The sequence below is a fragment of the Onychostruthus taczanowskii genome, unplaced genomic scaffold (genome assembly GCF_017590055.1).
Source record: "Onychostruthus taczanowskii isolate IOZ18803 unplaced genomic scaffold, ASM1759005v1 scaffold75, whole genome shotgun sequence".
NCBI lineage: Eukaryota > Metazoa > Chordata > Aves > Passeriformes > Passeridae > Onychostruthus > Onychostruthus taczanowskii.
The window spans coordinates 953,853-980,020 of NW_024505339.1; the positions used below are offsets into that span (position 1 = coordinate 953,853).

The window sequence follows — 26,168 nt, forward strand, 5'->3', positions numbered from 1 at the left end:
CTGGGACAGTTCTGGTTTCTTTTTTTAAAGAGGTGCTTGGAGCTGATGGAATGGGAAGATGCTGGTGAGCTGCAGTGAGGGTGTGGTGCCTCCATCACAGACCTGGTGCAGAAATGGGTACAGAAATGTCAGAAATGGCACTGGTGGAGCTGATCCTCCTTTGGGCAGGGGGATGGAGCAGATGATCCTCCAGGGACCCGTTTGGGATCTCATGCAGTCTCCACTTTGTGCTGTCACTTGAGTGAAGGCAAGCAAAGAGTTCTTGTACTCCCTGGTGGCTCTGACACAGAGCCAGATCTCTTGCAAAGCTGTGCTATGCACAATATTTTCATTATGACTAATGCATGGGTTGTTTTGGGGGCTTTTTCCTCCCCCAAAAGGTCAGCAATTTTAGTCCTTCGAGTTCTTTCTACTTATGACTTTAACACCAGTTCTTCTGTTTCCTCTCTGCCATCTATGAGTATGATATCAACCAAGGAGAATTAACTTTTTCTCCAGAGTTTAACTGACATTTTTGTTGCTGGTGGTAGCACTGATGAGGATTGAGGCTGGTAAACTCAAAACTGATTCCAAGCCAGTTTTTGTTGGTTTCAGTATTTTAAAGTATTGTCCAGCCTGTGCTTATCTCCCCAGTTCTTGCCCAGATATTTCCCTGTACACTTTATACAATAGTACTGTGGGTTTTTTTCCTTTCCTTCAAACAAGCACAGAAAATCCACATGGCTGAAACACGTTATGGGGAACGAAGCCAATCTGGCAGCAGCACTGCTGCCTTCATGCCCTGCAATTTTCTAAGTTCTTTCCATGGTGGAATTGGGAAGGGGAGGGGGAAATGCAGATGCCAAGGTGAGAGCTGTGGTTTTTCCTCTGGGGGCAGTTGCACAAGGTATTTTGAGGTTTGTGCTTGTGCCAACAAGTCAAGGATATTCCTTTGCCTGGGAGGACAGCCATGGAAACATTGGTAAGGATTGGTGCCTGCAGGCTGCTTTTATCCATAGACACCTCACAGGTGGCTGCTTTTAACCTGTGGTTTGAAATGTGGGTAAAATCTGTGGGTGAAATGATTCCCCATGAACTGATTCCCTGCTGATGAGACTCACAGGGTCACTGCCCTTTTGCCCTGGCTCTCTGGTGAGATCAGCAGCCCTGAGATAAGCTGGAGACAGCTGAGTGATGATGGAGCTGCCTGTGCTCCCTCCTGAGCCTGAGGAATTCCCAGGGTCCTGCACAGCACGAGGCACAGCTGGATCCAAGCACAGCCTCACTCTCCCAGGTGTGTGGGAGAGACTTCACAGCCAGGGATTTTTCCCGAGGAATTGTTCATTCTCCTGAGGGTGTGCTGGAGGAACAAGCCACTTAACCCCTGTCAGTTCACAGCAGATGGTTCAGAGATGATAAAAAATTAAACTTTCCAAGGGATGGAATGGAGGTAATGTGGGAATAAGCCTGGCTTGCTGCTTTGTTGTCACCCAGCAAAGAAAGCTCTGTGAACTGTAAATCCAGACTTTGAAAAAGTTAACATACAACTGCTAAAAAGATGCTTTGGTCAGAATAAAAACAATTGGTTAGGAAAAGAACAATTAGTGCCCACTGTATTTCAATGCTGATTTCTCCCTTAGTTTATACATATATATATCCTTTGCAAAGCTTGATCCTTGGATTGCTGACAAACCAGCTGACTTGATACTTTTCTTTTCCAGTTTGTCAACAAAACCATGCAGTTTTCGTGTGAGAATTCAAGGACAGTTCCCCTGACAGGTGGCAAATATTGACAGATGATATTATGAAAGTCAACTCTCAGATTTAATCGAGTGGCAGAAAATAACAGCAATTCCTGATGAAGGAACTGAGGAGAGGTTATGTGTGGTGGTGGTTTGTGGGTTCTAGGAATCAGATTTCCCCATTGGAATGTGCTCTTAAAACAGCTGTAGTGGAAATAACAAAACCTCTCCAAAACTCATCCAACTGCCAGATGTGCATCCCAGCAGTGTGGAAAATAGCAGGGAAGGGCAATCAGAATTCCTTTTATCCCAAAGCCAATTGTAATATCTTCTAAATGCAGTCTGATTGCTAACTAAGGAAAGATGGGAACAAACAAATATTTCAGGATTTGCTTGGTTTGTGTTATTTGGAAAATTGTCCAACCTTTTATTGGCAGTGAGTCAGAGCCATTGCTGATCTCACAGTACAGTTGGTACTACTTTTATGAGGTCATTTGGGTGATGATTCCCATCCTTGTGCTGGAATCTGCAGCTGCTTTATCTGTGTCTTGTGTAAAGTCCATTTTCTTTGCAGGATTTGTTTGGTTTGTGTTATTTGGAAAATTGTTGCAACCTTTTATTGGCAGTGAATCAGAGCCATTGCTGATCTCACAGTACAGTTGGTACTACTTTTATGAGGTCATTTGGGTGATGATTCCCATCCTTGTGCTGGAATCTGCAGCTGCTTTATCTGTGTCTTGTGTAAAGTCCATTTTCTTTCTCTTTTTTTCATACTTTCCCTAAATCATCAGAATTTCACCCAGCAATGCCCAGATTTCATGAGATTCTGGAGCTGGCTCAGTTACAGCCCCTGAAAGTTTTTCACTTATGAGATAAATAAGGTGTTGCAAGGTTAAGGGATTTTGCCTGAAATCTCCAGTCTGTTATTTCCATTATGTCCCAAAGGCTCCAGACTGTTTGGCAAGAAATTCAAAATGAAAAAACCCAGCACAACAAAACCAAACCAAATAACTGCTGCAGAAGATGATGAAAAAAACACCTGAACCAAAAGGCCTGGATAAGGCATAAAAGAACCTACTCAAAGCAGAGACTGAGATGGACAAAAACCTCAGACAAAGGTCACGATCCCTCTAAAATTTTTTAAAACCCAAGGTATAATTATGTAATGAGCAGAAGGGCTTTCAGTAGAGAGAATTTATTTCTTGTAAGAAGATAGAAAAAGTGAGTTTGGAAAACCCCTTCCAGTCTCCCAGCAGTAAGTAAAGGTGCAGGTTCCTTGTGCCACCCATCCTCCCAAGAAACAAAAATGCTGCTCTGCAGAGCCTGGGGTCTGGCCCACCGCTGGATATTTGGACATTAAACACTGCTGTGGCCTCCAGGAGGGTTTGGTGGGTGAGGCATGGCAGGATCTGCCTGGACTAGGACAAAGCAGAGGGAAGGTCGTGGAGGAATATCACAGGCAAGGACACGAACTGGGGGGGAATCCTGCCTGCAGCCAAGGGAGGTGAGCACCAATCCTGATTCTTTTGGAAAGCAGGGCACAGCAGGGAAATCCAGCCCAGCAGAGGAGGTGAGGATTGCTGTCTGCACGAACAGATCAATGAATTTCTACAGCAAGTGAAGGGAAAAAGCTCAATTTGACGAAACGGCCCCAAGATAATGGGAAACAAAGCCGATTTCAGTGCGTCCCTCGTGTGTGGAGCTGCAGTGCCCGAGCTCTCCTTGAGATGGTGCAGGAGCCTCGCCCGGGGACCAGGGACAGCACAGGAAAGTGCAAATTGCAGCTCTTCAGTTTCCACTTTATTTTCTTTACAATTGTTTGGAAGAAGTCTCTGAAAACTCTTACAGCACAGCTGCTGCTGCTCCAGCAATCAGCTACTCTTACTTGCCCCTATTCTGCTTTTCCACCTTTTTTTTTTGTTCCTAAATTTGCCCCCTAAACTATGGCATTGACCTGTGATTTATGATCTTTCATAAACAAGCTGTGGAGTGCAGGGATGAAGAAATCCTGGATGAAAAACACTGGAGAAAAGAAAAAAACGTGTTAGAAGTGGAGAAAGGTATTTGGAGCAGTGGTAGGAAGAAAGGAAATTACTTGTTGAGTTTATTGAGGCAGCAAAACACTTGTAAAGAATTTGTGCTTCCAGCTTTAAAACCAAACTAAACCTTATTTCTTTATTAAAATAATGCAACTATTCAGAATTATTGAAAAGAAATTATTATTTTCAAGCCCTTTTATTGTGCTAATATCCCCTTCCTATGCTCCTGTAATCTACAGAAATTTCTAATTCACTGCCTCCCTCAAAACTTGGTGTCCATCCTCACCCCCATCCTGTTATTTATATTTATAACAACACCCAGCAAAGCTGTCCCTTCCCAGGAAAGCTCCCCTTCCTTCTGCCTCTGCCTTCATTGGATCCTGCTGAACAGATCAGAGCAGGCAAATGTAGCCACCCACCTCTAGGAGGAAAACTGAGCCGCAGCCCTGGTGAAACATAAAGTTTATTCGACTAAAGTGACGCAAAAAATTCTTAAAGAGCTCTTTGGCAGCAGATTATCTGGAAATCAGACCATGTGAGGGGGACTGGGGTACAAAAAGCTCCCCAGGATGCTGAGCTGGCCACAGGCTGAGGTAAATGTGGCTGAAGGGGACTCGAGCAAGGGCAGCGCTCCGGACCGACCCCGCACACAGGTACTTCATCATTTTGTCTTTGCTCAGCCGTGGCTGAAGCACTTTTATGAAATTGAGGCAGGCACAGAGACAGCTGCTCCTCAGAGCTGCCCCCCTGCAGCAGCAGAGCTGCACTTTCATTAACTTTCCCTCCTCGTTGCGTTTCAGTTATAAAATCTGAAACACGAGCGACAGGCTGAAATCTCTGCTCTAGGTTTTGTTTGTTTTAAAATCTGCTTTAAGGTCTTTGACAATTTCTAAAACATTTTTTCATCTAACAAAGCTTCGGGGGCAAAAAAAAAAAAAAAAGATACATTGATTTTAGTTTTAGTTTTCCTTGAGTTTTTAAAACTTTTAGTGCCTTTTATTTCTTTCCTGCTGTTCCATGCTCTGCTCTGTCATTTTCAGGCACTTGTCCAGCAGTTATGAATGTTGGGAGTCAAATGCCTGTAGGAGAACAAGTTCTGACAATCTAAACTTAAGAGTTTTGGCAGTCCACATAACTGCATTACAGATGTAAAGTTATTTAAGGCTTATAAAAAAAGCATTAAACTGTAAGGAAAAATGAAGGAAAGCAGCAGAATCTGAAGGAAAAAGAAGAAAATATAGGCAATTTAAGCTGTTATTTATTTTGAAAGGGTGAAGTGAGCTTTATTAACTGTATTAAGTTATATTTTAAAAGGTAAATGGTTCCAGCACAGTAAATTATTGAACTCAATGGGACAGATTTATTGCAAGTAATAAATCTGAAGAGCATGTCCTATACATTTATAGTCAATCATGTTTACTGAAACCAACTGGCTTGCTGGGTTAGTTCAGTAAGAAATATGGAGTTTAATTAAGGAATGCAATGCAACTGAATATATAAATAGGCAAGGAAAACATGTTTTGATATGTTAAGAAAGCCTGGGGGAAAAGGGATCAGGCATTTAATGGATTTGGATTCTTGAAAATGTTGTGGCATTTTTTTTAATGTGGGTTGTCAGACATTTACCAGGGAAGGGCTCAAACACTTGGGCTGCATCTTCTGGTGATTTTGATGGTGAATTAACCATAATTTCCTTGGAGAATACTTTGCAAACTTCTCATATAGCAAGTGACTGTTGTGACCATTTTCTAATTGGACAGGGTATGATGAATTTCAGAAAAACTACCCCAAAACTAGAATTTAATAACAACACAAAATTATTCCCACACATGGAAACGTGCAGTGCATTTAAGTTCTTTCCTGCTTTCCTCCATGGAAATATAATTTGCTGAGTTTTTATTAGTAACAGCCTAAAGAAATATTAATTCTGTGTCTTGTTCTCCTTCCTGATGCTCGTGTTTGAACTCTTTTCCCAGCCTGTGTGTTTGCAGCTCTGTGTCTGGCAGAACTGACAGAACACAGTGAGCCCTGCCTGTGGGATAAATGTTTCATACAGAACTCGAGTGGAACTTGGAGCCTGAATTCAGGGCTGTAATTTGGAGATAGCCATTAACAAATCCCCTTCAGAGGAACATCATCTGTTACCAAGGGATGGTGCTCCATTTATTCAGGGATGTGTTAGGACCCTTCCTTCAAGTGTGTATAAATAATTGAAGGAAGAATACAAAAGCAATATCATCCCCCCAAGCTTATCTGTTTCCTTGCACTCCACACAGACACTCTCAAGCCAAAAAAATGCATTTCCCCTCCTTTAAATGACTGACACCAGTCTGGCAGCATTCCCACTACAGCGCAGTGCCTTTCTTTACAGAATTTTAAAGGTAAGAATCTCTCTTTCCTGATGACTTTTTAATTTCAGACTGGGACAGGGACACGATTGTGATGTGGAACTCCCAGTGCAGGTTTCTATTTCCAAGTGCTGCTTTCAGAGGAGCCCTTTTCCCACTCCCCCTGTGCAGCCCTCCCTGGGAGCACAGGAGTTCACCTCTCCTGGTGCCACTCCTTGGGAAGCAGCCTTTGAGGGCTTTGAGGGCCATTGTCTCACCAGCAGGACTTGCTGAGCTCACTCTGCTTTAGCAGGAACGTGAGGGAGCCCTTGGAACGCTCAAATATCCATACAAAGGATATTTTGTCCATTTTGCCACCTGCATGCTCAAAGATTCCACTCAAAATACTCCACAGTGCTGTGCCAAAGCACCCAACTTTTGTAACATTTAAAATCATTGGCACTGGGATCAAACCTGTTACAATTCACTGGACCATTAATTTCAGTGGGGTTTGATCACTCTTTATTTTGATTCTCTTCAACTAGAAAAGAATTTCTAAAAAAAAATCCCCTGAACAAATCAATTTTCAGTTGTGGAGGGATGGTCTAGATATCAGCTTAGATCTGCTTTACACCTAATGCCCCAGTTCTGTGGCTCCCAAGTAGTTTTGATTATCAGGTTTTGAAATCTGAAATAGAGACTGTCACACTTGCTAATGAGCTAACAGGAAAGGACATTCTGGGTACTCATTTTTTAAAGAAATCAGTAAAAGCGAACACATTCAACATCAAAAGGCACCAATTCTTTTTAGCATTATGAACCTAAATATGACTTGTGTATGACACACAGCAGGCAAAATTCACCATAATTGAGAGCAATGCAATTTAATTGGCTGAAATTTTAAATTTTTTAACAAGCCCTCACAGTATGGGGAAATATATTCCACGATACTTTGATTTAAGGGTTGCTCCTGACCTCTGCAAACTCAGAGGAAAATCATGAAACCTCTCTGGCTCATTTGTGGCTGAGAGGTGAGAACAGGTCCAGGCAAACAGCACAGCCCTCTCCTGCCTGGGGTGAGTGATTCTATCTTCTCACACAAACTTCTTGCTTGATATTTGAGATGAAAGTAACGTCCTTGGACTGTTTCCATTTCTGCACAACTGCCTGGGTGAGCTGCAAGGTGTCGTGTGAGTCAGGAGCTGGAACTTCAACCAGCTCCAATTCTCTGCGATAAATGTGAGATTTAGGTCAAGTTAACAGGAACCATCCCGGCCTTTGATTCTGTTTGCCAACACCCTGGGCTGGCTCTTCTCGAGTTCCAAAGGGATTCAGCTCCCTGCTTGGGAAGGGCTGGAGGCAGGAGGATGGAGAGCAGAGGAGGGAAGCTGGGGCTGAGTTTTGTGCAGCCCAGCGAGCGCTGCTTCCCCACGTCCATGGAACCAGCAGGTGAAAAGGGAACATCGTTTGTGTGAAGCGATATTCATACAAACCTACACATTTTGCAGCCGTGAGGGCTGGAATGGGGGGCACAGGGGGTGGGTGAGGGCTGGGGAGGCTCTGCAGCCCCAGCTCAAACCCGGCAGCTCCCGGGACCCCGGATTCGCCTCCCTGGCAGCATCTGCTCCTTGCTGCACCTCAGCCCCATCGCTTCGCTCCCCCTGACACACGAAAAGCCAAATCCTCCTCTAAAAAGCGCCGAGAGCAGGAAAATCCCGTTGTTGTGGTGCTGGGAAGAGTTGTTTACTCTGAAAGGCGAGGGATTCCCGCACTGCCAGGAGAGGTCACTGCGAGCCTCCAGAATAAACGGGAGATGCTCCAGCGCCTGAGCAGCAGGAACCGGGCTCCAGGCCAGGGATGCTCCTGGAGGATTGCTCTGGTACAGGCACAGGAGCCGGATGTGTGCATCAAGGAATATGCAGGGATTTTACTTCTGCAGTGTCGGTTCAAGTTCGTCTCCGTGTGGGAGATAAATAAATATAATTTAATTAATGTTTGACTGATGTGAAGTGCGTTGGTGGCTGCAGCACCACGTGTGCAAACACAAGCCTTCAGTTATCCACCCAAATGTTTTCAACAAAGCTGGGAGAGCCGTGGAGGACTCCGGGGTCACTCCTCCTTAGTCACTCTTTGCCAAGGGAGGGGGACATTCCCAGGGCTGGCTCCTGGAGGGAGCTGCCCTGCAGAACAACCCCAGCTCGGGGCACCAGGCTTCCCAGAGGAACAAAGTCACGTCTGCCAAGCACAGATCAAAGGGGAAGGAAAGCACACAGCTCTGTCTTCTTCCCCTTTTTATCTCCTTTTTCTCCTGCTGCTAATTAGGGCTGATAAGGAGCCACGGTGCAGTTATGTAACAGCAACCTTTGGGACAGCTCAGATTGAAAACAGGTAATAAATGATATTTCTGAGATCACTGCTGTCATCGTTCACCAGACTGGGGATCTGTGCAGAGCAGAAGTGGAGGCTGAGGTGGGCAAAATCCTTCACTTTTGGGCTCATTTTCTCCTGGGTATCTTCCCTGGTGTCCGAGCACATTTCCCACCCCAAGAGCTCTCTCTGAAGCTCTTTACACTCTTTGTAGTGCTCACAGTGCCTTCATTTTTTTTTTCTTGATTTGTAGCAAAGCAAACAAAAATATCCATTCTCCCACAATTTTTTATGTTGTAATGAAATAATCTGAAACTGTTCTGCTTCATGTGCCAACTATGCCCCTGTGAACTCCACTGTGTAGCCACGGACTTCATCACTCCAGAGATTTCCTAGTTGACAAACTGTAATTCCTTTTTCAGAAAGAAATAGTTCTGATCTCAGCTGGAGCCCCTGAAAATTCACATCTAATTTTGCATATTTGAGGCTCAAACTACTGAAAATTCAACCAAAGTATTTCAAATAATAATTTTTTTTTTTCCTGTGGTGTGCAGAAGAACAGGAGAAGGAGTTTAGGTCTGGACAGAAAACAATCCTGGGTGTCACAAATCCTGAATATCAACAATACACTCCTTGACCTCCCCTTAGTAAAGAAAGCACTAAAAATGTGCAGAAATAAAGAGTTTTACAAACACACTGAGAGTTTAAGCCTCAGGTATGGAAAAATCAGCCCCATGAGATAATGCAGTTGAATCAACATCCTTTACTGTGCTCCCATTTATGGGTGAGAGGTGTAAAGTCCAGAAGGGCTCAGGTTACTTTTCCATATTCCCACCTGGTATTTGCCATGCTCTGTACAAGGGGAGGATTGGCTGTGGCCTTCCCCTGGATTTCTGTGTGGCCACCAGGGCTGTTTCCATCTCCAGAACCTCTTTTGGGACATTTAGAAGGTTATGGACTCCAAAGACATTCAGGTTTTATAGTCCTGCAGGTAAAAGAGAATGTCCTGTCCTTTGCCCTGGTGTTTTTCTCTGAATCTGAAGATGTTTCAGTCTTTGTGGATGGTTTTAATTAATGGCAGCAAAGCACTTGCTCTTGTAAGAATTCACATTAATGATGCACTGCTTGCTGTATGACAAAAAAGAGACTGTTTGGGTAGAGACAGAATGTAAGCCTGAAGAACTAAAAATTTCTGAAAGCTGTAAGAAATATTTTCAAGTGAATTTTACCTCAAAACCATCCTCCTGTTTGCTCTGCAGCTCAATGACTTTCCTTCTCTTTCTGCTTGCACTGAGAAATGTTTATAAAAGGTTCAACAAGCTGTCTTTGCAAAAGGTGGAAAGCTGGGAAAAACTTGAGTTTTAATAGCTCTGATAATCAGCAAATTCTAGAAATAAGCAAATCATATCCCTTCTCTGTTTTAGTTTTTTCCTGCAGTTATAAGTGAAATAATGCTTATTTTTTCTGCTAGGATGTGACAATGACATTTACTACCACGATAAAATGTTTTGAAAGGGAAAAATTAGATGTAATTGTAATAATTTAATCTTGGCATGGTGTAGATTGTGTGACTCTTTGCTGGCAATAAAGCAGGGTTACTGCCCTGGGGAATTTACAGCACAGGGGATCAGCTCCTGTTCCAAGGTTTTCTTGGGTAAAGGCAGCTGGGTGTTTACCTGAACAAATCAGCAGAAAACAAAACTTGACCTGCTCACAGCATCACAACTCCTCTGTTATCTTTGTTCTGCAGGAAAAGTTGATTGTGTGACTTTATTTCAGGATGGTTTATTTCCCTTGGATTCTGTTTTTAGCACATCAGAAGAGGGCAGAGAAGCCAGGGATCCTCCCAATGCCTGGTTTTTTTTTTGCTGGCAGTGGCCAGGAGCAGTGCCCACCACCCTTCCCAGGGCTGGCACCACCGTGTCAGCAGACCCAAACTGAAGGAAAGATGCTTTATTTGCCCAGGGAGTCAGATAAAACCAGGGACAAGTTTTGTCCTTTAGACTCATGTTAGTTCTTAATGAGAAGAATCAAATTGAAGTTTCTGACCTCTTCTTGTTATTGGTGTTCACTGAGCCTCAAAAGTTAGTTGATGCAAAACCACTGATATTTAAATATTTTCTAAAGTTTCATTTAAGCCTTCCACATCTGCTGCTAAACAGAGCAGACACTGTGGGATTTCTGAAGAAAGGTGGTCATGAAATGTAATTTTTATATCGTGGTTATCTCATATTTGTTTCATGAACTCTTTTCCCTTCATACCGGGTGAATCTAGAAATTGCCACAAGATGAGTGGATGAGTTGCAGGATGAACTTGTGAAAATGAAAATAAAAGTCCCACTAAGCTCTGCCCTCAGTTTGCAAACTGGGAGCCCAGCAGTGTTCAGAGGAGAAGGTGATACCAGAAGACAGCAGGACTGTGACTGGGTGTGAGGTGTCCAGCAATGCACAAAGTCCAGCAGATCCTCCTGAGAGGGTGTGATCCAGGTACACCAGGTTCTGCTGTCAAAGAGATGATTTCTTCTTGCCTTTCTCTGGACAAAATCCCAGATTATCTGCTCTGTGATTCACACTGCATGCTGTGATGGTTAATTACCTCTGTATTTTAATCACAGAATCTGCTGGCTGTACCTTGAAAATTACCAGCACCAGTAAAGCTTGTCATGGATTTTCAACTTTTTTTCATTTCTTAGATGGTGCTTGTGCCTTCAATCTGATGGATTTAAGTATGGAAGAGGAATTCTAAAAGTGCTGGGAATAAAGGTGTGGGAAGACAAACCCCGAAGGGACCCTGTGGTGCTGCCTGTCTGCAAGTGACCAGAACCAATCTCAGCAAAAATGGAAAAAAAGGCCACGAGCAATGAGACAGAGCCCCTGACTTCCAAGAAAGATGCCTCAGACTGCAGCAAAGGAGAAGACTGCAAAGAGAACGGACTTCTGGTCAGGAACCCTAAACCTGCCCTGCGGCTGGTGGAGGACGGCAACAAAGTCCAGCCGAGCCAGGGGGACAAAGGGGAGGCAGCTCAGATCTCCAATGGTTTTTCGGGGGTTCAAAGCTCAGCTCCCTGCCATGCAGAGGGGGAGGATGCCCAGGGCACGGCCCCAGCAGCCACCACCACCACCACGTCCACCACCTGCGGGGCCGAGGCTCAGCAGCAGCTGATGGAGCTGGAGGACAGGGAGACCTGGAGCAAAAAAATTGACTTTCTCCTCTCTGTCATTGGATACGCAGTGGATCTGGGAAATGTGTGGAGGTTTCCTTACATCTGCTATCAGAATGGAGGAGGTCAGTGCCCACTCATGCTCATTGCTCCTTAGTGCTGAATTTCTTGGTTGATAAATGGATGGTTTAGTGGCTTTTAAAATATCATGTGTAACAAATGATCAAGGAGAAATTATTCACTGAAGAACCTAAATATTGAGATAGGATAATCACAGAACAGCTGTTTAGCACAGCACAACTAGAAGCTGAGAACCACATAGGTGCAGACCCACACTCCAACACCTCAATCCCTTTCCCAAGGAGCATTTTAAAATCTGATAAACCAACATGCTTAAACCAACCCATGAGGAAGGCTGGGTTTCTGACTCACTGACATAAGAGACAAAATACAAATCTAAAATCTAATCAAGGAGATCTTAGAAAGGACTTTCGTCTCTCTGATGTAACAAAGGCATTTTATTGGAGAAATTAATAATTTTATCTGTAGCCCATCTCACAGCTGTGAGAGTCAGTGGAGTCTTGGTGAATCCTGTGTTGCAGAAATGTGAGAAGTTTGCTTCTTGTTCACACTGCTGAGTGTGAACTCTTATGAGGAATCCCACAGTAATTCAGAGGTGTGCTGGCTAGGGAGGGGATATGCATTTTCCTGTGGGATAAAAGGAACTCCTGTTTATGGAGTGCTGGTAGTGTTGGAAGAGAAGTCTGTGAAGAGTTACAATCATCTGCTTTCTCTCTTGCAGGGGCATTCCTCATTCCTTACACAATCATGGCTCTCTTTGGAGGGATTCCTCTCTTCTATATGGAATTAGCACTAGGACAGTACCACAGGAATGGCTGTATTTCCATTTGGAGGAAAATATGTCCTATATTCAAAGGTAACAAAGGGAAACAGAACTTTCTGAATAACTGGAAAATCTTCCTATAAAGGTGGCATTTCAGGGGGCAAAAAGAAAATCTCATAAAGCCAAGTAAGACTTGTCCTACACAAGATTTTGGCTTTACAAAGAAAGCTTTCCTAAAACTCCTGGTACACCTGTACATGTGTGTGTACTCTTGCATACTTGTACAGTATGCAACTCAAATTGATTAGAGTGAGGCTGACCAAGCCTAAAATTCTAAAGAATAAAAGGAACTGTTCAAAATCCTCTTTTACTCTTGTTCCCAGTGCTGTAGCTCTGATCTTTTTCTATTTACTGAGACTGCAAGATGCCTATTTCTAAATTGCAGAAATTTAGGAACACATAGAAAATATCTCTTTATAAAAATGTTCTGTCTTGATTAAGGATGCTTTGCTGGAATCAGAGTGTTTCTGAAGTCACAAGAAATGCCAGTGTTGTAAAAACTTGGGAGGATGTGTGTTCCTCCTGCAGAGCTGCCTTAGACAAATGGTTGTTGATGTGAAAACCAATTTTTTTTTTTTTTGCCTAAAACTTACACTGACTGAGTGCAATTATCTCCTGCCCCTCCAGGAATTGGCTTTGCCATCTGTATCATAGATCTTTACGTAGCCTCCTACTACAACACCATCATGGCTTGGGCTTTTTACTACCTCATCTCCTCCTTCACGGCGGAGCTGCCCTGGACCAGCTGCACAAACCCCTGGAACACAGGAAACTGCACCAACTACTTCAGCAAGGACAATGTCAGCTGGTCCCTGCACTCCATCTCTCCTGCAGAAGAATTTTATACGTAAGTGCATGTAAGTGAGGATGGTGGTGGTAGCCAGACTGCTGGAACACCAGCGAGGTTTTCCTCAGAGGGCAGCAGGGCTGACTGTTGATGGCATCCCCTTCAAATCCCTAGATTTTTGTAGGGGGGTGTAACCTTAGGGTGCATGGGGGATGCTCTGTGTTTTAGGATTTTCCCAGTTGCTGTCTGCTGTCACTTATCATCACTGGTGTGCTGTTAATATCAAACTTTTAAGTAAAATAAAATGAATCCCAAATGTCGTGACTTTGAAGGCTGCTTATCAAGATCTCAGGATCCCTTATAATGCTCAGACCACAGAGTGGGACTGTTAAATGCACATTTAATGTAAGCATTTGTTTAAAAAGTATCTCTGCTGTGTTTTTCTTTCCTCTTGCAGCCGCCAGGTGCTGCAGGTGCACAGGTCCAATGGGCTGGATGACCTGGGGGGCATTAGCTGGCAGCTGACCCTCTGCTTGCTGCTGATCTTCACCATTGTGTACTTCAGCATCTGGAAAGGGGTCAAAACATCTGGCAAGGTGAATGCAAAAGCAAGACACATCAGCTTGTCTTGAGGCAGTTCTACCTGAGCCAATTGACTGCCAGGGGATCAGCTCAGGTTGTTTTCACGACAGGGATTATGGGCTGGTGTATTTGGGGAGCACTCGCTGTACGGTGACTGCTAATCTTATCCAAGCAATAGAGAACAAAAATAAATGACACCACTGTTCTCTGGGCAGAACCAAGCTTGCCAGGGAAAGGGCTCAGATGTGCAAACTGCCTGTTCACAGACCTGCAGAGAGGCTCATGTGAAGATGCTATAAATGCTAAGACATATAACATGATTAATTAATTATTATCCCTGCTAACTTTCCCCCCATGGCAAACGCTCTCACCATGTTCCCTCACAGGTGGTTTGGGTGACTGCCACGTTCCCTTACATCATCCTCTTCATCCTGCTCGTGAGAGGTGCAACTTTGCCTGGGGCTTGGAGGGGTGTCCTCTACTATTTGAAACCTGACTGGCAGAAACTCCTGGCCACTGAGGTAAAGAACTTTATAAAAGGGAGATTTGCTTTCAGTCTGTCCATATGTGTATCACCATAGATGCATAGAGCATGACTGAACAAATGTCTTAGCACGGACTTAAAAGTCTGAGTCCATGTTACTTTCATAATTATAAATAATTTTAGAGTCCACCCTCAATTTAGCTTGAACTACAGGCAGAGCTCCCATACAGTGGTTGAACAGAATGAGTGATCTGATTAGAAGAAAACAAGTGACCAAATCCTTTTTCACTGGGACAGTGGTGACCAGGCTGACACTGAGTGAGAAGCTGTGAGTGCTCCTACACAGCAACAAAATCCTTCCCCTGTGAGAGTCACACCGAGAAAAGTGAATTTATTAAACCCTAACAAGTGGTGGACTTGCAGATTTTTGGTTTAAGGGGACGAGTACAGCCCTACAGTGTCCACAGCTGCCCCTGTGTAAATAGTGCAGGTTACTGGAGCAGAAACTCCTGTCTCCAGCCTGTAACAAGCTTTGGCAGATGAGCCCACAGACATCAACTAAACCCTGGCCCAGTAACTCATGTAAGTGCCTGTGGAGGAGGAATAAATCAGTCAGGCCTGCATACACCACCAAAATTTGAGAGGGAAGCAGGGATGAGGACAAACTGAGCTAACCAACAAACCCCAGGCTCTCCAGTGTCTGATCCAGCCTTGAACTCTCTGGATGACAAGCAATCCATCAGGCTCAAGGCTGTGCTCACTCCACTGCCTGTGAAAGTGTCTGGTGAGGAGGGTGATGGAAAAACCCCAAAGCAATAAATACTACAAACATGAAGATTAAAAATTTCCAATGTTTGCAAGTCTGCTGCTGCCCAGCTGATATGGAGAGTTTTGAATGAAGAGGAAATGAAAAGACACCAGTCTCTGATAAAGCAGCATCTCCAATAAGGAACCACATCTTCTGAAAAAGCAATAAAGGGCATTGATATTGTATTGGATGTATCTGGAGTGAGGAGAGCAGATTGCAATCTGTGAGCTGGGTGATGACAGAGCTCTGTCTGGGTGATACAGGATGGCCTCACACGATGGGAGAGAATATTAGAAATGAGTTGTAATGAACTCCATGTTTCAATCAAAAGAGAATAAATGAATGAGGACTTTCACCTTCAGAAAGAGAGCTGATATTGTACTTTAGAACATTACTCATTAGGGCTGTGGCCACTTTTCAAGTACAACAAGCTTTTCATAACAAGATCATCACACTTGCATCTGTCACAGCTACAACAAAGCTGAATTGAGCCCCAAGAACCAGAACTGCATCCACACAGTCAAATGGATTTCCATAAATCTAGGAAAAGTCTACACAGCCTGGAGGATACATTGCCAAGCACAGGGCTATTCCACAGCACACAGAGTTTGGTGGAAGATTTGGAAGACTTCAAAATCATGGGTATAAAGTTCTCTATACACTGCAAAACTTGTATTAAATTGATTACAGGTAATTCACTGAATTAATCTAAGATGATGGCAAAAGTGCAACAGCCACAACAGTTCTACAACAAACATTCATATTTTAACATCTCTCTCAACAGAATATATGTTAGACCAGGATTAGGACACAGGCAGACCAGTGAAACACCCTTTTGCAGACCTAAGTGATATTCTGAATATGCCAAACTCATTCAATCTGTTTCATGGCATTTTTTTTCTCGGCCTTCAATATTTTTCAGGTTTGGGTGGATGCAGCAGCTCAGATTTTTTTCTCCCTGGGACCAGGTTTTGGGGTCCTGTTGGCTTATTCCAGCTACAATAAATTCCACAACAACTGCTACCAGTGAGTTCTACCTTATTCTACAAGTAAAATCTAGTATAAAAAATATATATAAAAATAAATATAATATATAAAAATATAACGTGGGTATTTATGAAAAAGAAACAGGGTGTTGGTGAAAGGCACTAAATTGTCAGACCTGTGTACATAGAAATCAGAAGTAAGTGTAACAGAGAACCTGCAATCTCAAGCATTTCTCCTCTGTTGCCTACCTTGAAGTAAGATAATTTTTACTAATTTTACAGCAATAGGTCTAAAATGTAGAAACCTGCAACAACAAAATGGACTAAACCCTGTCAAGCCATTACATTGTAGTTATTTAATCTCAGTAGTCAGTTAAAAAATTACTTCATAGTCTTGAGCAGAAAGGCAATTTATGTTTTTTCCTTGTTACCTGAAAAAAAAATCTATTTCTAACTTCTAAAACAAAATCCTCAATTCTTTAATATTCACGTAGTAATTCCTGGTCTTTTAAAACAGCAGGATACAGCCAACATTCAATCCAGTGGCAGACTGATGCCACAGCACCTGTATGGATTTGAGAAGAAAAAGCAATAATGGGTTGGGTTTTCCCCTCTTTCTTTCAAATCTGCTGCTTGTTTTTAACTTGTATTCCCTTAGTTTTTCCAGGAGTCTGTCCAGATTGTAAACCAAGAGTTGTAAACCCTTTCTAGCAGGTGCAGATGAGAGTTAGGTCCCTGATGAGAGTTAGGTCTTCTGTTGCAGAGATGCTCTGGTCACCAGCACCGTGAACTGCTTGACCAGCTTTGTGTCTGGGTTTGTCATCTTCACCGTGCTGGGGTACATGGCTGAGATGAGGAATGAAGATGTCTCAGAGGTTGCCAAAGACACTGGTAAGTTCATGTTTCATACACATCTCAAACTGCTTCTTAGATAGAATGTATTTGTATATGTACTTCTAGATTGAGAGCAGCCCAAGTGATGAGAAATATTTAGTATATTATTCAGGATGCTGACTTTATTGGGCACTGTTACACAGTACAGCTAAAAAAATCAGCCTATAAATACCACATATAAAAGCCAGACTGCAGTTTCACAGACGTGGTGGTAACTGCACATGGCAAAGCAGCCCGGGGGGAGAAGTTTTCCCCTGGGAGACACCGTGCACAGCCTGTCCTAACAGTGATCCCAACTCTGCTCCAGGACCCAGCCTGCTCTTCATCACCTATGCAGAGGCCATTGCAAACATGCCAGCTTCCACCTTCTTTGCCATCATCTTCTTCCTGATGCTGCTCACGCTGGGCTTGGACAGCACGGTGAGTCGCCAGCAGGGGACACAGCCTGGCCCCGTCAGGCACGCTGACTTTATTGGGCACTGTTACACAGTACAGCTAAAAAAATCAGCCTATAAATACCACATATAAAAGCCAGACTGCAGTTTCACAGACGTGGTGGTAACTGCACATGGCAAAGCAGCCTGGGGGGAGAAGTTTTCCCCTGGGAGACACCGTGCACAGCATGCACTAACAGTGATCCCAACTCTGCTCCAGGACCCAGCCTGCTCTTCATCACCTATGCAGAGGCCATTGCAAACATGCCAGCTTCCACCTTCTTTGCCATCATCTTCTTCCTGATGCTGCTCACGCTGGGCTTGGACAGCACGGTGAGTCGCCAGCAGGGGACACAGCCTGGCCCCGTCAGGCACCACAGAAACAGAATTGCAAACACTGCCCTGGCACTGAGGGGTTTGCAGCAGGACTGGCAGTGCCAGCTGCCTTCTGTAAGACAGCAACTGGTACTCCAGTTTTCATCTGAACAGGTTTGAATACAATCAATTATTTGTCACTGTCATGCTGTGACAATTAACAAGACACTGAAATACAAGCAAATTGATTCATACACTCCTAGCTGATTGCAGCCTTCCAGGCTCCTTTCTTGCTTGTAAGCTTACAAGCAATTATGAAAACCTGGATTTTTTTTCACACAATTTGGATTTAAAAGGTGAGAGAACTGGAGATACACTAAAAAATTGTCATGTGAGTCTGGTTTTACAGGTAGAGAACCAGCTCCTTCCAGCAGGGCTGAACTCAGCTGATTTCACAGTCTTGGTCCTACTGAACCACCTCATTTCTCCACATCTGCTGCCTGTAGCACAGGACTGCTTTTGGATGAAAATGCATTCCCACAGACACCTGAACACTAAATCCCCACCGTGAACAGTTTTCAAAAGTTAGGAGGAAAAGCTTGTCTAAAAACCTCTCACCAACTCTACAGCAGAACAAAGCACCAGTGTTTCAATGCTCCTTTAAGCACCCAAACTTACTTTTAAGCAGGTAACACTGCCCTCTATTTTCCAGTGATTTTTCCATGCTGTTCAGTTTGCAGGACTAGAGGGAGTGATTACTGGAGTCCTGGATGAATTCCCACACGTCTGGGGCAAACGCAGGGAATTGTTTGTCCTTGGTCTGACCATCATTTGCTTTTTGGGGTCACTGGCAACCCTGACATTTGTGAGTACCTCACCCACCCTCAGCCTCCCTCACTGGCACTTTCCTGCCAACGACACCTTGGAGAGGGTAATTTTTTGAAGACAGTTTTAAGAAATCAGATTGAACCTCCAGGCTGTTTTCTCTATGCATTAGAAATCTATTACTTGGAATAAGTGTGAATGATATTTCACTAGGAAATATGTTGTAAAATGATCCTACTGCAACTCATGATGTGCTATGCATCATAAATGGTGCTGCTCATCAGTCAGCAGACAATCAGCCACATTTTTATGTGGTTTATTTCTTATTCCCAAAAGCTCTGTGTTTAAAAATAATATGAATAGTTATTATAATCTTCACAATGTGTAAAATGTATTTTGGATGTAAAAAAAAAAAAAAAATCTAGTAATGGATTTCCTGTATCTTCCTCACTGTTTCAAGGCAGAAATCATCATTAGTCACATCAAATTGTTCCCATGGGACTTGTGGATTTCATTCCCACAACAAGCAATTTTTGAATAATGAGTGTAAGAATCACAGGGGAAATAGAAAGAAATACTTGGCTTTCCTGTCATGTTTTGCTCCACTTGCTCATTTATGTGTAACTTCCTTCTTATGTGAAGTGTTTGCTGCACAAGGATGCTGAGTTCCTCTGCAAGAGGTCTCCTCCTTCGTGGTTCTAGATCCCAAATGGAAAGAAAGCAAAGTAACACTTTATTTATGTGCTGTTCAGTAGCTATGATTCTTGGTGGAGAAAGAAGAGGGCATGCAAAAAGCCATTCCCTTTGTTCACTAAAATCCAGCCAGCAGATTTTAGCTTCTCTGCATGGCAGCTCCTGGGGTGAGGGGCGTCCACAGAGGGTGAGCAGCTCCCCAGGGTCTCCCTGGCAGAAAGAGCCACAAAGTGACAGAACTGGGTGAATTCCCCACTTGTGAACGCTCTGCTCCAGCCAAAGCATCCCGGGCACACTGACAGCTTGATCTCTTTTTCCAGGGAGGAGCATACGTGGTGAAGCTGTTTGAGGAATATGCCACGGGCCGCAGCACCAACCAGCAGCAGGGCAGCATCGTGGGCACACTGACAGCCTGATCTCTTTTTCCAGGGAGGAGCATACGTGGTGAAGCTGTTTGAGGAATATGCCACGGGCCCAGCTGTCCTGACCGTCGTGTTCCTGGAGGCAGTGGCTGTGTCCTGGTTCTATGGTACCTCCAAACACCCCAACCCAAACTCCTGAGCTCCTGCAGCTCAGCATTGCCTCATTTTCTGCAGACAAGATCACCCATGTCTCCAGAAAAAAGTTTACAAAAGCTTTTTACAGACTCATTGATAACTAAAGCAGTGAGAATTAGTGTTAGTAGCTCTCTGACAGAAGTACACAGACAGCTAAAAGTAACAGGAGGTATAATTCAGAGTAATTAAGGGTTTAGTAAAATTAAGAGTTATAGGAACAAAATGGTCTTCTGGGATAGATTCTGAATTTACTTGCTGGGCATAAAAAAGTGTTGAGCATCTACTTAAGAAAATCTTAGACCTGCTGTCACCCCTCTCCTCCCCTTGTCTCCACAGGCATCACCCAGTTTTGCAACGATGTGAAAGAAATGCTGGGCTCTGCCCCAGGCTGGTACTGGCGAGTTTGCTGGGTTGCAATTAGTCCCCTTTTCCTTCTGGTGAGTTTTCTTTAGAGCTTTTTTTTTCCAGCACCAAGAAAATCACCACTGAGCAATGCAGCTCCTTCTAAAAGCTTAATTCCAGAATTCTCCCGAGAAGTTCTTTAGTAACAATTTTTGTTAAACAAAAAAGGCTCAATTAGTAAAAAACACGATACAATGCTACAAGGTCTTGTTACCAAATCAGTTCTAAGGATTTTTGTAGTTGAATTAGCTGAATAAGTCTGGATTCTGAATAACTACCCCTCTGCCCTCTGCTAAACAAATTTATTTTGTTTTGTTGCCTTATGTTTACCTCAGCAAAATGTAGAAATAAAAGCTGATGAAACATACTGTCAGAGGAGGAGAACCAAGATAAGTAAATACACTGTCTCAGCAACTGCTGATGGACAACTTTAGAATATTCCACTTTAAATTTCCAGCAGTTAATTACAACCATTATAAATCTATAATTCAGAATTGGAAATATTGTCCCAGTGTTTGGCTTGGCAGTGTTATTAATAACATCTGAGCATAAAGTGCTCATTTCCTGATTTAAAATTAGTCCATGCTATCTTTTATTCTTACTGGCTTTAGTGGGAGCAGAGCAGGTCAAGATAGAGTTTATGAAGCACAAAATGTAGATTTAAGACCTACAGAGTGAATTCAAAACACTTGTAATGATCAAGGCATAATTAACAGACTTTGATTTTATTACCCCTAGAAAGAGAAATCTATCAATTCAAATGTCACACCACAGTAATTTTTATACTTCTGTCCTCTTTGTACTCCTAAACCAGCAAAACAGAGAGGCACAGAGCTCTGGGGATGTGGTTACCAGGCAGAGCTGTTTGTATTCCCTGTGGAAACCCACCTAAAATAAGGAAAGCTCAGGATGTAGGATGTCATTTCTGTACGGAAGTTTTGCTGGTAAATCCTGAGCTTCTGATGATACTCTGGAAAAAAACCAGTCAGAGATCCTTCCTGGGACAGTCACAAATAATATTCCTGTAATATTCAACTGAAAGTATTTGTTGTTTCCTAAGGAATGTTTCAGTCATGAATGATATGCTCAGGAAAATGATCCAACAGCAGTAACTGAGCTGACTTTTTTTCCTATTCCTATTCTGACAGAGAGCAGTGTAGAGTGGAGAGCATCTGCTTTGGGAAGGATCCTCTTGGTCTTTGTTTCATGATTTGTTGATTTGTTTTAAATCTACACTCGTATAATTTAGGATTTTTTTTTTCAGTGTCAACATATTTTAATCTTGAGTCCTACTCATTTCCTATTTATTTCAGTGCTATGCTGGAACACAGAGTTTCCCAAAGTGTGTGCCATGAAAATCCACATATTCACACTTTGCCCTTTTTCTCTTTCAGTTCGTCACTTGCAGCTTTCTGTCCAGCCCTCCTGAGCTGAGGCTTTTTGATTATGATTATCCCTACTGGACCACAGTTGTGGGTTACTGCATAGGAACCTCCTCCATCATCTTCATTCCCATCTACATGGTCTATCGCTTGGTCATCACCCCAGGGACACTTAAGGAGGTATCCCTGATGCTCTCTTGCTTCTGTTTGACTGTTAGGAAGGAGGTGATTCCTAAAAATATCATTACTAGCTGTTCTGTTCCCAAATTCTCACAAATCTCCCCAGTTCTTACTGAGACTGCTGACAATTTTTTATGAAATGTTATATCAAGTAATTTTTTAAGCTCTGATGAACTGGAGAGTCTTCCTAAAATTCACTTCAGACACTCAAAATTCCCCAGTCAAGCAAATAAGGCAGTGAAAGGCTGGTTTTGTGGCGTGTATCTGTAAGAAAAGCTTGTTTTTCTCTCACACATTAAGATTTCTCTGCCATAAATCTGTAATGACAATACTGAGATTTCTTCTAAGTTTAAATAAATACCAGATCATAAAGAATATATTTAGTTGGCCCAGGGTATCCCAGTAAACTGCAAAGTCCTAAAGCATTAATATGACATCTGCAGAGCTTTGATTCCAATAAGGTTACAAATAATTTTAAAAATACTGCTGTGTACTTCTACAGCACTTTCCATCTTCATAGTGCTAACAGAGGCCTGAAACACTCTTAAGTAGCTCAAGAAGTGTAACTCAAAGTCATACTTTATTATTAATCTCTTTCTAAATGGCTGACATTGCCTCTAAAATCAATTTCTGATGTCTTTCCAACAGCGTATTCTGAAAAGCATTACTCCAGAAACAGCGACAGAAATTCCCTTTGGAGACATCCGCATGAACGCAGTATAAGCTGACCTGGTTCTGGGGAGGGAAGAGGAGCACAAAATGTCACTTTTCCCCCCTCTCCCCCCAAAGAACCTCCTTTCCAGCTGAGACAACAAACAGTTTTCCACGGAGGCTGCACACCACTGGCACCATTGGGAAAGGTGATGCCTCCAGCACGTTTATCCAAGCAATTCAATGACATCTACTGTGCACTTCCAAGCAGGCTGGACTGAGCACTCACTGTGGAACACCAGGGAACATCCCTGCTCCGGGAGTGGCACCGAGTGCCTGCAGCAGCCCCTCCAGGACGAGCAAGGCACGGCAGGATTAGGTGTAGACCCCCAGTGTGTGGCAGTGCTCCTGTGTCTCCTCCCTCCGTGTGATCGTTCGTACCGGGCAATGTCGTATTCGCTTCTAAGGTTCTCTACTTGCTTCAACTACATGGGAAAATGCACAAATATTTCTGATAGCCATACATTACTCGAGTAACGCAGGGGTTTATAAACTAGGAAAACAAAAATAGGACGTTCCCTAGGTTTGTGGTGGAGTAGACAGAGAGGAAAAAAGCTGAGCAGCACAGCTCTGCACACATCAGCACACACAGCTGGTAGCACCGGCCTCGTGTTCATTTCCTCTGGTTTGTAGGTGGTAACAATTTCTACTGTTTCTTGCATAAAAAAATCACAAAAATTATTTTTTGTGATGTTTGAGGCATCACTTTCCTTTAGACCCAATCAAGCCACAAAAACTTATCGTGAGTTACTTGACAAGCACTTAAGTTGCCAGCACTTACTGTACTGTTTCCATAACCAATCATTGTCCTGGCAGAGCTACACAAACTACAAACCAACAATGAATCTTTTTGAGTTCTCATGCCAAAAAGTGCAGTCTTAAAGATCTCTTTCTCTGCTTCACTTCCCTTTTTTTTTTTTTTACAGTTAATTTCACACTTAAAATTTGCTGGAGCCTGTGGGGTTTTTTCCCTCCTCTTTCCTAGTACAGAAGTAAAATTTAGAATAATCCTTTTGGCTGGCTGACAAAAGTACATTTACAACTACCCAAACCTACTTTGAAGGTTTAGTAGCTCATACTCTGATGTGACTGCATTAGGTTTTCAAGCTGAAGAAGAAAAAGAGAGGATTTTTTTTTTTTTTTCTTAGCAAGAAGCTGAGTAGAGTTCAGCAGGACTGATTCTCATCAGAACACTTTATATTAAATTTCAAGGTGTTGACACACAAATTAACACCCATGTCCACATTAAGCTCTTTACATGACATGCACACAGGTGCTCCCCAAATGCAGCTGCCCTGGCTCCTGGAGGACACGAGTTCTGCTGCAGTGGGAGTGCAGACAAACCCAGGAAGGCATCATTCCTGTACAAACTTGCATTGTATTTTTACTCTGGCACACAGATGATGATGAAAGTAAAATAAAATAGAGGATAAAAGGCTCTTTTGTATCCCTTTGCTAAAGTTGCCAAGGTTCCCTGTGCAGCCAGAGCAGGGGGCATTAAGGAACCTGTTGGAATGACTGGGTATGAAGCACTTGTCAGGTGAGAGGAAAGCAGGGATGCTGTGTTTGCCTTCTGAAAACATTGCCATCCCCTCTGCCAAAGTTTTCCCCCTTTGTGTACCTAGAGAAAGGCCTCTTCCACTTCCACTTTGGATAATGACTTTTGAGTTCATCTAAGTCTCAATCCCAACTTCCAATGAGGAAATAACTGAAGAGGGACAAGGACTGTTCTTTCAGAACTGAGATTCCTGAACTATTTTTGAAAAGGGAATATGTTCTTTAATTACCACTAGAAAAACACAATAAATCTATCTTACTGGACAGCTACTCATGTGAAAGTTTTGTAGCTTAAGCCTCAAGTGTATTTGAAACCTACTTCCAAAAGTTAAATTTTCTGAGTTCACTAACTGAAAAAATACACATGAAATGTCACTGTAAGATGAATGAGGTATTTGTACATATCCAACAACAAAGTGTGGGAAATAAAGGAGAAAACCCTACCCCGTTTCTTTCCTCTTCAGACAGCAGTTCAGCGAACAAAAAAAAAACTTGCAATTTTTAAGACACTGACACAGGATAGACATTGGCTCTCTGAGAGTTTCAGAGAGATTTCCCAAGAAATATCACATTTTCTAGTGAATTAAGTCAGTCAGGAAACCCTGATAGAAACACAAGCCCTGCAACAGCTGAAATGTGAGACCAATGTGCTCTGAGTCCTGAGATACTGAGAGAGGATGAAAACTCTTAGAATTATTTAATGATACAAAAAGCAATGTAGATTAAAAAGGCTTTTCTCTTCCTGAATAGTACGAAGATAAAATACATCCATGTTTTCATTCTATAAATGCTGAACTTGAAAGGCAGTTTAGTTCTCATTACTTTTTTGTTACAGGGTGTACTAATTCAAGTATCTTATTATGGTAAGTTCATTTTTTAGTAATTCTATTTAGCTGAGTGGTTGAAATATTGAGAAATTGATTTATTTATACAATTCTTTTTTTTTTTTAACACATCCCCATCTGAAAACATGTAAAGCAACCAATATTTATCAGGTAGCTCAGCAAGTAGCCATACCTTAAACACTGGTTTTGTACAGAAATTACTTCTATTGAAACCAAATGAACTGCACTGCAGTTACAAAGTGTTTTGAGGCATAAAAATTCCTTCAGCTCACCTTCCACTCATCTACCACAAGTATATCCTACCCTCTGTTCTGAACAGTGAAAAGGAAGTCATGAAACTGGTAAATTAGGACCATCTTTGCCTTTTAAAGAGAATTAAACTGGAGTTTTAGCTGTACAGAACTAAGTATTCCCTCCAACTTGTACATGATGCACCTGTATTAATTTATGCAGCTGTTTAGTTACAAGTGTTGCAAGCTGATTGTAAGTCATCAGTATGTGCCTTGTACTGTAAACTGTTACTGTAATAAATTTAATATTCATAAATCATCTGCAGACGTCTCTTGCGCCTCTCTCTTCTGGGAAGAGCAAAGATAAAAATCTCAATTCTAAGTAAGAGCAGAGTATCTTGACCAGTTTACAATGCCAGCAAGGCCTCTGACAAAAAGCAGAGGATTTCCCTGATTTTTTGAACCCTGGCCCACTGCTAAACACTTTCATTCCATTCCAACAGAAGAACCAAAGCTCATTACAGTTGTTTACACAGAACAGCAAAACCAAACTGCTCCACTCTGGAGTTTGTGCTTAACTACTTGATTAGCTGACATATAAAACTCACTCCAAGCCTTTATGAAGTGGCATCATTTACATTTAATTTTGCTCACGCTTTGTTTCATTGCTCAGTCTGCTGAAAAAATCATTAGGGAAACACCAATCTTAAAATCTTTTTTTTTTTTTTAAATATAGAAGTACACCTTACTCTAGCATAAAAGTGATAAACTTGCAACAAAAAAAAAGTGAAAGCAATTAAAAAAAAGGTGTTGAAAATGTATTCTAAAAGCAACGACCACTGTCAGACATCCTACTTACCTAGCTGGAAGATAATTTTATTATTGAAAATGAACCTTTGAACAGAAGGTCCACATGACAAATCTAAAATATCACTTAACAAGTTGATACAACTGTGATACATGAAAACAGGCTCATC

The 26,168-nt window shown here is 42.5% G+C and overlaps 1 protein-coding gene across 1 annotated transcript; it reads left to right on the plus strand.

Moving 5' to 3' along the window:
• The first annotated feature begins 4,141 nt into the window (after positions 1 to 4,141).
• On the plus strand, positions 4,142 to 25,510 carry SLC6A4 (solute carrier family 6 member 4). The gene is made up of 14 exons (XM_041422943.1): positions 4,142 to 4,413; positions 11,148 to 11,740; positions 12,418 to 12,552; positions 13,147 to 13,366; positions 13,764 to 13,902; positions 14,275 to 14,409; positions 16,103 to 16,206; positions 16,930 to 17,057; positions 17,368 to 17,480; positions 18,543 to 18,674; positions 19,757 to 19,856; positions 20,221 to 20,321; positions 21,681 to 21,848; positions 22,497 to 25,510. The coding sequence occupies exons 2-14, from the start codon at positions 11,293 to 11,295 to the stop codon at positions 22,569 to 22,571; spliced, it is 1,998 nt and encodes a 665-aa protein (XP_041278877.1). The 5' UTR covers positions 4,142 to 4,413; positions 11,148 to 11,292; the 3' UTR covers positions 22,572 to 25,510.
• The last annotated feature ends 658 nt before the right edge of the window (positions 25,511 to 26,168 follow it).

What these genes read in the sequence shown, in the direction of transcription:
- SLC6A4 (XM_041422943.1), top strand. Translation starts at nt 11,293, where the DNA reads ATGGAAAAAAAGGCCACGAGCAATGAGACAGAGCCCCTGACTTCCAAG. An exon ending in GGGTCAAAACATCTGGCAAG is followed by an intron (nt 13,903 to 14,274) that starts GTGAATGCAAAA and finishes GTTCCCTCACAG; the next exon opens with GTGGTTTGGGTGACTGCCAC. An exon ending in AGAGGTTGCCAAAGACACTG is followed by an intron (nt 17,058 to 17,367) that starts GTAAGTTCATGT and finishes ACTCTGCTCCAG; the next exon opens with GACCCAGCCTGCTCTTCATC.